Here is a 12,000-nt window from a genome sequence, read left to right as displayed (position 1 = left end):
CTGACCTTCACCTTCACTCTATGACCTTCACCTCCTCTTCCTCTACCACCTTCCGGTTCACCATGTGACATTACGAGTTGGATCTCAGCGCCGCCATTTTGGATGCTGCCTGCTATTACACACGACTGCTCATATCAATATAGTGGAGGCGAGCCGTACTGCCGTTTCTATAGCGTATTGCAGAGCGCACGGTCTTTTTGCGCCGGCAGGCTGCGAGACAGCGGGTCGCTGTCGTTATTCGTAATGGAGTCTGCCTGTTTTGTAGTGGTGGTGGCAGTGATTTCTGGAATTGGTTGTAAGATCTCTTAGAAATCGTGTGATGTGATGCAACTCAGGGAAGCAACACAATGGAAAGAAAAAAGCGTCGGAGCATGAAGTCACAATCACATATCACTCACTCGTCTATCACCTTCATCTGATTCCAGTCGAGATGTCCAGTCGAGATATCCAACTTTCAACGACAATGCCGGGGCACAGCAAGCATTCCTTTAATCATACCTGGATGACACGAGAACCTGCTAACATCTACAATGTTGAGGTGCACCGCAAATTCAACATTCTGCTCTGCCGTACTACGGAAAAATCAGTATTCCAGAATGTTCCACCGCAACAACCTTGCTCTACCGTACTACAACAAATTGAATATTCCACAATGTCCCACTGCAACGTCGACAACACGGTGTGACAGCCATCAGGGACCGCTGCAGCGACATAACACCGGCCTGCGTAGCTCAATGTGTGGCTGTATTGATTGACGTTGTGCAGTCGTCTCGTGCCCTTGACTGCAGAGTGTGCTGGTGCTGATAACAGCACAAATCACATTCCTTGTTCCACCAACACATTAACCTCAAAAAACACCAGAGAATGACTGCTCCAACAAGGTGACGCCATCATATTTCGTTCTACAGATCAGCGCATGCATCGTTTTTTCGTGTGTGAAGTTGAACATTAAATGAAAGGACCCGATGAACAGCATTCCACTACCATCACCTCAACAATTTCAAAGTCATCAGAGACTGCAGCTCTAGGCGAGATGACACCACCATCACTCACAGCTATCATTCTACATGTTATGTACATGTGCTTATTGAAATATGGTTGAAAAGTTACAACAGTCCTTTCTATTTGTCAGTACCTTAACTATCAAATTCCACACTACCTTTTACTACCAAGGTCATTTGCGTCAAGTAAGTTACAACAGTCCTTTCTATTTGTCAGTACCTTAACTATCAAATTCCACACTACCTTTTACTACCAAGGTCATTTGCGTCAAGTAAGTCACACGGCTGTGTCCGGTGGGTTTTTTTTATCAATAATGTACTGAGCTTATATTATATAGAGAGAAATATGATGAAAAATGTCAAATTGAATGTACATGTATTTTCATGTGCTTACTTCCGGCCGTGACTAGAAAAGTCTGTGTATAGAAAACTGTCAACAAGTTCAACGTTTAGTTTAAGCAAAATTTTATTAAAATTCACGACATGAAACAATTGAAAATATGCAGCTAGGACACGAACTCTAGCAAAAGGTCAACGTTTAATTTAATATTTTGTTATGGAAGTTATGTCCAATTAATTACTAACACGGGTAGTAAAATGTATGTCAACGCCACCACGTGGGACAGAGAAACAGATAAACAACGGCCTGTTTTTGACCATCCTTCTGTTCCCACCACTTGACACGTGCAGCGATTATTGCCGTACAACGTCCCACACTAAGTGAGTGCGAGTGAAGGTCACCATAGCATTTATACAGACCTGGCATTTTGTGAATCACCAGGAAAAAAGAGGGGTAGTGGCAGAGTAATTTAGTATCTGAACACATAGTTTTGCTGTCATGTGAAGGTGTGCTATGCTTAGAAACAAAAACTGACATAGAATAGAATTTTCACAGAACATTTCAAACCGTGAACATTTACTGAAAATCATCAGTGTAAACAAGAACAACAATGACGAAAAAGACGACGGCAGCAGCAAATTCAACAACATCACCAACGACGACGACAAAAACAACAGCAGCAGCAACTACAGCGCAATGTTACGACAACGAGCGAAGCCGATAACCTAAAGTAATGTCGAAACATCGTCTTCGTCGTCGTCGTCATCATCATCATCATCATCATCATCATCATCATCATCATCATCATCATCATCATCATCATCATCATCTACTTCCATGTGGCTCCCAGTCTTATCATTCTGCCTGCACAGTTTAAAGCAGACTTGACATTTTCACAAGTTGTTGTAGTATAAACATTCCCAGCATTTCGAACAGTATATCAAAATCCAGCAGAAACTTTTCGACAAGGTATGTACTATTAACACATTGACTGATCTTGATACCGTTGATATACTTTACTTTTTTGTAACGTGTTGTAAATAACAGTGCAATGCGCTTTCAATGCAAACCTGGGTTTATATAATTTACGACAGCGCTCATGCAAATAAGGCCAACAGGAATGCAATATGTCAAATACACGTCATTACCCATGGTTAGGAATGATTATTACAGTGCAAAAATATGACAACCACCAGAAAGGGGAAAAGTTCATTCTATGAATATATATATGTTATCCTCTGCGTGGTACTCTACTTTAAACTTGTGAACTTGACACTAATAGGATTCAGCGTGTTTCAGTCATCCGAGGAACAAGTAGCAGGAGCATATATGCTTTAAAGGCTTTTCATTTTTTTTTCTTTTTACATTTGCAGAGTTGAAATTTGAGTATCGATCGATCAATGAGATGAAAAGACGTGTGTTTCTCAGTTTTTCTTTGACAATGATAACACCATGCAAACTACAATAACATGTGGGTTGTCGTAACCAGGTAGTGTTTGCATTTGCTTGTCAAAATATGATAATATAGCTTTAAGACAATTGTCAACAGAAAGCATTATTTTTACAAGTTCAAGACTCGACATAGGTTGCGGAAGGCACACTGGTGAAATGGGAGGGGGGAGGGGGGGGGGGGTATCTTGACAGCCTATACCCATCACTCACACTCAGACCAGCTCAGCTGAGGATTGGGGTTCTTGGGGATCGAACAAAGCGATTAAATATATGACAGTGGCAGCTGTTGCTACCACAACGCCACTTTCCCCTCGGTGACTGCGTTGTCCACACAATGACACTACTGGACGAGACTTACTACCACTGAAACGCTGCCACATATGTTGCACACTTTCTTTTAGAAACTGTAATCTTCTCTGTTCCTTCTGTTTTCTTCTTCTTCTTCTTTGTTCTTTCGCGACTTTTTTCTCTCCCTTTTACCAGTTACTTTTCTTCTGGTATTTGTTTTTTCTTCGAATTTAGCTAGATCACGCTGTGAACAGAATAAAAGGGACAAATTCCGCTTCAGCTATCACTTTCTTCTCTTTTTCCACCAGTAGTCAATGGCAACGTTGCCGACAGTCACGTTTCCTGATATCGATTCTTGGGATGTTGTGTCTGCTTGGGGCGTTTTCGTTTTTGTAGAGGTCTGCGAGTTTGCGCTTTTACGCGCGATGAAAAAAGTGTGTGTGTAGGGGATTGACGAGAGAGAGAGAGAGAGAGAGAGAGAGAGAGAGAGAGAGAGAGAGAGAGAGAGAGAGAGAGAGAGAGAGAGAGAGAGAGAGAGATGCAGAGAAAGAGAGACATTGACAGAGAGAGAGACAGACAGACAGAGAATGAGAGGGAGACAGAGGCAGAGAGAGAATAATCTGTGTTATGCGCGTTGTTGGAGCTGAGAACAGGAGTCGTTTAAAGTCCTCCATCTTGCTTCCTGATTTAGCTCTCATGCCGTATTAATGACTCAACACAAATGATAATAACAGGGATGATACGTGGATAAAAAGACTTCATATATTACTAACAGAGAACGTTGAACAGCTTTGGAAGCAGACGACACTGAAAGGCTTTCACATTTTATACAGTGTAGCCTATAAGTACAAAGCTTTGTTTGGCCAGTAACAGTGTTGTTTGTAACAGGAGTTTGAATATAATAATTATGAGATTGACACGGTCTGGCTTCATTCAACAACAAAACAATTTCTATAGGTGTTTATAGCTTAATGCAACAAAACAATTTCTATAGGTGTTTATAGCTTAATGCAACAAAACAATTTCTATAGGTGTTTATAGCTTAATGCAACAAAACAATTTCTATAGGTGTTTATAGCTTAATGCAACAACACAGAAATACAAAGAAACTGTGTTGTTGCCAAGCTTGTGTATTTATGTTTGCTGACAAACAGGAGTATACAGTTTAAGATCTGTCACCTGTAAGCTACAAAAACGTCAGGCGCCTGTGCCGCATTAGCGAGTAGTCTGGCAGACACACAAAGACCAATCCCGTTATCCCCAATCCCCCAGGAAATGACGGCTTTCAAATGGTCGTCTGCTGCCGACACCGGCAAACAACTGTCGTCTGCTGTCAGTTTTACTGATTGTGTTATTTTCCACAGGGAAATACAAAGAATAAGTTACTTTCGTTTTATTGTGCAATGCAAATGTACAACTGATTTTTAAAAATTAAATTTACTAGACAGAACAAGAAAAACAGTAACGAAATCTACTGATGTTTAACTCAGTCCACGTACACACCCAGTGTAATTAATTTCCTCGATATTTTCAAGTCAACCCATTTGCCATTAATACGGCTGCCGAATTCTAAGTTCTGCCTTTGTTGTGCGGCGTAGTGTTCAGCCGTACCTTTAAATTGTCGTCTGCTACCGACACAATGAGTGTCGTCTGCTTTTATGCTGGTACCAGCTGGCAGGGCTGGGCGACGCGCAGGCTTCATGGTATTGTTGCTGACAGCTTTGTAGCTTTAAAAGGAGGCTTGTTAATGATCGTTAATATTGATCGCTTTCGTCTGCTTCATGTTGGGATTTTATAGGCCAGTTTGGGGACTGTAACTGTTGTTTAGTGTTCTATGCTCGTGTAAATACTGTAGAGCTGACCGGAATGGTCTTTATGTGGCTGTTTTATAAGGCTGATTTTGTTTCCATAAGATTAAAGGCGTTTCAGCTGCAAAAACAAAACAAACTACAAAACAAAAAACAAGAAAAGAGAGATAGAGGAAAAAAATAAAATTAAAATAAAACAAGTCTTGTGAAAGTTTCAGTGTCGTCTGCTACTAAACCACAGGGTCCTGGAGCCTGGAGGGCAGAGAACAAAGAGCGGGTAACTCTAGCAGCGGGTGACGTCATCATGTCTGCTTCGGATTCGGAATAATGATTTTTTTTTCAGTTTCTCTGATTTTGTACAAAATTCGCTCAGTATGAATAGCTTTTACAGAATTCATCCAGTATGAATAGCTTGTACAGAGTTCGCCCAGTGGGGAAAACTTGTACAGAATTCGCCCAGGATGCTTGATATTAATCAATAATATTCTTTGGTGTTGTAAATGTATTTATTTTCAGGCTTGAATGTAGGCTTACACGTGTGTACGTGTTTTCAGTGTTAGTTTAAGTTTCCTTTTCATATGTCCCGTCGGCTGATACGGTAGAGTTCAACCTTCAGACCCGGTGTAGGATCCGGTCCGGTCCCCCCTCTGAAGTAGTCCCCCGGGGGACCAATTCGTGGCAAAAACTGCTCTATAATGGTCCCCCCTTAGACATCCAGCCTCGTTTTTCTTGTTACAATGTTAGTAATGTTACCAGCAATTTTAGAGAAAAGAAAGGAAAGAATCAGAGACTGGTTTCATTTCTTCTTATCAGTATTTATTTATTATTCATTTTATTTCATGTGATTTTTCTTTTGAACGGCATTATAAATCAGATCTATTTTATTTTCTGCAAAATATAGTCAAACAAAGAGATTGCTGTCTGTGCACTACATAATACCGGACGAAGATATAGATTGAAAATGGCTTGAATGCCAAAGAAAAACGAGGCTGGATGTCTAAGGGGGGACCATTATAGAGCAGTTTTTGCCACGAATTGGTCCCCCGGGGGACTACTTCAGAGGGGGGACCGGACCGGATCCTACACCGGTATGTGTGTGTATAAGTGTGTAATCTGTGTGGAGTGTTGTGGCTTGCTTTCCCGCGTATCATACAACAGCTGTTGAACGCTAATATATATACAATTCCCACAAAAAAGAAAGTGGAAGAAAAGGATAATAAACAAGAAAGGAAAGAAAGGGTGTTCATAAGTTCATGGCACATTAGCATAACATTGACCACAAAAACAAAACAAATCCAACTAGAATCGTGTTTCTCCACCAGTCAAAAGTCGTGGAAGTTATAAACATCTGTTTGGTATATATCAAGAGTTATATGAAGCTTATCAGTGAGGGTAGTTTACCCCATTTACTGACTTTCTAACAGCTTTCCATCACCTCAAAATTCACATACTGGCTTTTTCATTTTCGGAATGTTCATTTCCGTTTTCCATGCACCAAATATGAGGTAAACGTGTTCATGCAAGAGACAAAAAAATCAAATATAATTGGTTTTTAATTTATTTTTTATTTTTTAAGCTATCGCTTTGTACGACTGAAGTGGATTTAGTGCGAATGTTTGTCTTGTACATTATTATATTGCTTACGTACAAAAACAGGATGAGGCTCACTAGTCAAAATGTGTAAATATCCGGCGCTGTAAAACAATAGTTTTACATCATTTCATGTGCCATATGGTGTAAAAGAACAGTAAAGAGAATGGTGGATGAATAATATCATAATGACATTAATTTTTTGTATTTATTCATTCCTGGTATGTTGTGCATGAGCGACTGATTGATAAATATGTAGTGTGTTATTTTAGATGTGTAGTTCTAAGTGTGTGTGTGTGGGGGGGTGGTGGGTGGGTGTGTGTGTGTGTGTGTGTGTGTGTGTGCTTCTGTGAGTGCTAGAGAGAGAGAGAGAGAGAGAGAGAGAGAGAGAGAGAGAGAGAGAGAGAGAGACAGACAGACAGACAGAGAAAGAGAGAGATAAATAGAGAGAGAGAGAGAAGAAGAGAGAGCGAGAGAGAGAGAGAGAGAGAGACAGAGACATAGACAGAGACAGAGAGACAGAATTGAACTTTATTGAATTGAACTTAATTTAACAAGGAGAGAGAGAGAGAGAGAGAGAGAGAGAGAGAGAGAGAGAGAGAGAGAGAGAGAGAGAGAGAGAGAGAGAGAGAGAGTGAGGGAGAGAGCATGAAAACAACCATGAGTGCGAATGTGTGTGCGTGTCTGCATGTGTACATGCGAGTTGTCGAATAAGCTGGTTTTTATGAGTGACTGCGCTCTCTTTTACGTTTATACGTACCAAAGAGGAGTACAGCATTTATCCTGTAATTATATACCATGTATCAGGTAATTATGTACCATGTATAATAACTTTTGTCCGGGGAAGAAGGCCAATTATTCGTAATTGGACCGGATCCCCAAACGGCCGGGAACAGTGCAATATGAATCTCAAACGGTCAGTGTCGTCATGTTTTCGTCACATGCATATGTCACTTGTAAATAGTTCAACAAAGACGTCTTTTTGTTTGAGCATCGTTTGGTGTTAATGATTGCGTGTAACTTGTGTATAAACGGTATATCCAATGTCATGTGTGAGAGGTTTTAGACTGTTGTATGAATGGTGTATCCAATGTCATGTGAGTGTGTGAGAGGTTTTAGACTGTTGTATGAATGGTGTATCCAATGTCATGTGAGTGTGTGAGAGGTTTTAGACTGTTGTATGAATGGTGTATCCAATGTCATGTGAGTGTGTGAGAGGTTTTAGACTGTTGTATAAATGCTGATGATTTGTATTTATCATCGAGATCGAAGGGGATGGAGAGAGTGAGAGCATGGGCGAGGATGGGATAGAGAGAGAGAGAGAGAGAGAGAGAGAGAGAGAGAGAGAGAGAGAGAGAGAGAGAGAGAGAGAGAGAGAGGAGGAGAAGGAGAGAGAGGGAGAGAGGGAGAGAGAGAGAGAGGGATAGAGAGAGAGAGGGATAGAGAGAGAGAGGGATAGAGAGAGAGAGGGATAGGAGAGAGAGGGATAAAGAGAGAGAGAGGGATAGAGAGAGAGAGGGATAGAGAGAGAGAGAGAGGGATAGGAGAAAGACCCCAGAAACAATACGCCTGAATTGTCGGGTTATATTTATCAAATTATAAGATAGATCACGGTGTCTGCATTTTGCTAACACGGATCTGTCGAATCATTGTCCACACAGTTCATTGTATATACCAGCCATCAGAAAGAGTTAAGAGTAGAGTTCAGAGTTCAAAATGTTTGATCACTATGACTCGGAACTCTGTGGCACTATCTATAGGTAGTCTGCTTCCTGTGTGGGTGTGTGCCAGTGTATAAACATGAGTGTATCGAAATGTGAACATTATTTTAGTTGTAGAAAAGTCAGTTTATGTGTATTGGTCTTGTGCTTTTGTGTTACCATCGTATAAGGTTTAGAGAGGTTTTAAAAAAATATTATGTTGTTGGTAATGATCATGGGTGTTTTTTTTCGCCTGTGGCTTTACTTTTTGTTTTTGTTTGCATAAGGTTGTCTTCAGCTTCATTCATTTATTAATTAATTAATTAATTCATTCATTCATTTATTCATTGAGTCGCTCCTTCTTTCATTCATTCTCATAGTTTTATTTCTGTTTTTATGCCTGTTGTAACAAAAATAAATTTAGAAATGGTGATTTGTTTTTAACTTGATAATTGGTTGTTAATTATAGTATTTTAGTCCGGTATGTCAAACGTATGATGTGTTTGTTTTAAGTGCATAAATATATGTGGAGAAACGTGCAATTTGACATCAAACTAGATGCAAGTGTTCAATATATTAACTAAACGTGTGTCAAAATACACTAGTATTTGATGTTTACTGTTTGCGTGTTCCATTTTTTTTAACTTTTAAAAGATTGATTGATTGATTGATTATTTGATTGATTGATTGATTGATTGATTGACATATTTTGACGCTTTAAATTATGTTTGAAACCTACTCCGGTTGTGAATAGTAGATCCGGTACAAGTGCAAGTACAAGCAACAACAAAGCAACTTCAAACTGGCTTGTGCTGTTGTATTCTTAACCCCTGATTTATTACCGATGACCTATTTATAACTGTTGACTATTTATTCAATTATTTATTGAATTAATTTATTCAATTATTTATGTCTAATACAAGACAAGCGCAATTTTTAATTGTCTCAGTCTTCTTCTTCTTCTTGGTGTTCGCATGTTACACGATGAATTGTCTCAGTTAACTTGTTCACTGTTGAGAAATTTAGTATTTCCTCTCATATTTATTCTGAGTATCTACAAAGGGGAAAATACGCGTTCGACTTTGTTTATCTTACTGAAAATGTAGAGATTATCTTTCTGAAACTAATGAATGCGTGTAACATGTTCTATTCTTGGAAAAACTGCATTTCAGAAATCACAAATTTTGAACTGTGCAAAAAATGTGACGAAACATACACATGAAAATGTAAAACAAAAATGATCTTTATGAAAAAAGTGCAATACGAATACGAATACGAATACTTTATTATCTCATACAGAGAAATTTCAGTGTGGTGCACATTAAAAGACAAAACAAATAATAAGACAACAGATAAAAATACCATACGAAGCATACTACACTCGCGCACGCATATGTACACTAACAGGAATAGTAACTACTTAAGATGGTCAGTGTTTCTTCTTGAGAGTATTCTACTGGTGCTAATTATTTTGACGTGTGAGCACTTTTTCTTACGTTAAGATTCCGTAATGCTTTATACTCAGTTCATACAACCTTTTAACACAAAAATCGTCGCTCCCAAAATAAACAGCGCCAGAATAGATAAATGCGCTAAATTTAAGTCATTTTGAAACTGCCATTTTCAGTACAAATTTTTAAAAAGCACGATAATTAATTGTCTTTTTTGCATTATGCTTTATTTTTACTCGATCGTTTTTGAAATGTTTCTCACAGCACAGTTTTAGAACCATTACAATAGTGTTTTTTGTTCTCACTTTGTGTGTGTTTTTGTGTGGTTTTTACAAAATGAGGATATAATTTCAAAATAAAAGAAAATAAACACAAACTGAGTGAATGTATTCGTGTCATTTTTCATGTTGTTTTGTCCAGGTATGTTGCTGTGTGTGCACGCCTGAGTCAGTGTGTAGCCTTGTTTATGTGTGTGTGTGTGTGTGTGTGTGTGTGTGTGTGTGTGTGTGTGTATTTGTATTAGTGTGTGTGTGTGTGTGTGTGTGTGTGTGTGTGTGTGTGTGTGTGTGTGTATTTGTATTAGTGTGTGTGTGTGTGTGTGCGAGCGTGTGTGGGGCCTGTGTGTGTGTGTGCGGTGTGTGTGTGTGTATGTAATAGAGAGAGACAGACAGACAGACAGACAGACAGAGAGACAGACAGACAGAGAGAGAGGCTGGCGGTGGTGTGTGTGGGGGGTGGGGGGGGGGGGGGGGGAGGTAGGCAGGCATTGAAAGAGGACATGACATACTTTACACAAAGACCAGGAAGCGCACGCAATGAAGCATCATGTCCTGTAGGCAACACACGCCAGATGACGGGGTACTCAATTAACCAACCTGCCTCAGTATGGATTCACACAAACAGGGGAAGCAACTTTTGTTCTATTTTGCTTTGTTTTATCCTGTAGCATATCCAGACTGAATAATGCGGTACTGGTCACAGGTACTGTTAAAACATTCTGTTATGCAATGAATATATAAATGAATAAATAAATAAATAAATAAATTCATAAATAAATACATTCATAAATCAATCAATTGATAACTTAATGAATACATACAATAATAAGATGAACAAGTCGCGTAAAGCGAAATTATTACATTTAGTAAATCTGTCGAAAACACAGAATGAAACTGAAAGTACTGCATTTTTTTTCAAAAAGACAATAGCTTTATCCATACCCGGCTGGCTTCGAAGCGCTGACACACTCACGTGCAAAGCGTACAGAACTGCGAGCTGCGGCCTGCTGATCAAGTGACAAGCCGGTATAGCGCAGTAGCGCTTGTGCCGGCTTAACAGGAAAGCGCGATTTTCTATATTTTTTTTTAACTGTCTGAACTTGTTTTTAATCCAAACATAACATATGCATATATTTTTGGAATAAAAAAACGATAAAGAATACAATACACGCACACACCCACACACCCACACACCCACACGCACACACACACACACACACACACCCACACACACACACACACACATACACGCACACACACACATTAGCCACAATCATCCGAACTATACTATCCCACCACACACACACACACACATTAGCCACAATCATCCGAACTATACTATCCCACCACACACACACGATTTTCATCAAGTTGTAATTATGTACCACTATCAGACCCAAAGCAGCTGTGACTACCAGTGTGACATTCATATGAGTGAGAAAGTAACCATTGCGACCACTCAGAGTCGGGTAGGTCCACCCCACACTGTACACAATCTGCTTCCCACCCCAGCTGGCTACCCGGGGTAGGTGAACGTTGAAAGGGTACCCGACAGCTGACGCCACACCCACGCTTATCGGGGTGTGAGTTTTGGGGTATTGTTGGAAACAAATACTGCTATTCGTATTTTCGTGCGTGAGTTTGTGAACAGCCGATGAAGTAAAACGATGCTTGATTTTACCATTTGGTTTGAGTTGTTAGCACTTTGATGAATCAAACACATTTAATTTTCTTCTCTGACTCAGTCCCTCTCTCTATCTCTATTTGTCTGTCTGTCAGTTTGTATTTATGTGTGTGTGTGTGTGTGTGTGTGTGTGTGTGTGTGTGTGTGTGTGTGTATAAGTGAGGGGCTGTCGTTGGAGAACTACAGTAACTGTTAGTCATGTTACCATATTTGTAACTTAAAACTGTCACATTGGAATTTAAATCCAAATCTTAATTTTTAGAATAAAATTTGGTTGTTTATTTTAAATTTTTAAAAAATTCTCTCAGGTGTGTGTGGTGGGATAGTATAGTTCGGATGATTATTCCCCCATAACTATAACTTACTCTTGTTTCACATGACGTCTTTATTTAGAGTTACGTCCCTTTG

At 39.5% G+C, this 12,000-nt stretch overlaps 1 protein-coding gene across 1 annotated transcript in view; it reads left to right on the top strand.

The window, feature by feature from the left end:
* The window catches only part of LOC138967827 (SPRY domain-containing SOCS box protein 3-like), a 13,348-nt gene extending 3,329 nt beyond the window's left edge, over positions 1-10,019 (top strand). The window contains exon 2 of the mRNA XM_070340485.1: positions 1-10,019. This exon is cut by the window's left edge and continues 515 nt beyond it. Within this exon, the coding sequence (XP_070196586.1) occupies positions 1-4 (4 nt within the window). The 3' untranslated portion in view covers positions 5-10,019.
* Positions 10,020-12,000: the final 1,981 nt, after the last annotated feature.

This window comes from Littorina saxatilis, linkage group LG5, assembly GCF_037325665.1.
Source record: "Littorina saxatilis isolate snail1 linkage group LG5, US_GU_Lsax_2.0, whole genome shotgun sequence".
Classification (NCBI taxonomy): Eukaryota; Metazoa; Mollusca; class Gastropoda; order Littorinimorpha; family Littorinidae; genus Littorina; species Littorina saxatilis.
This window is presented reverse-complemented; position numbering and strand designations above follow the sequence as displayed.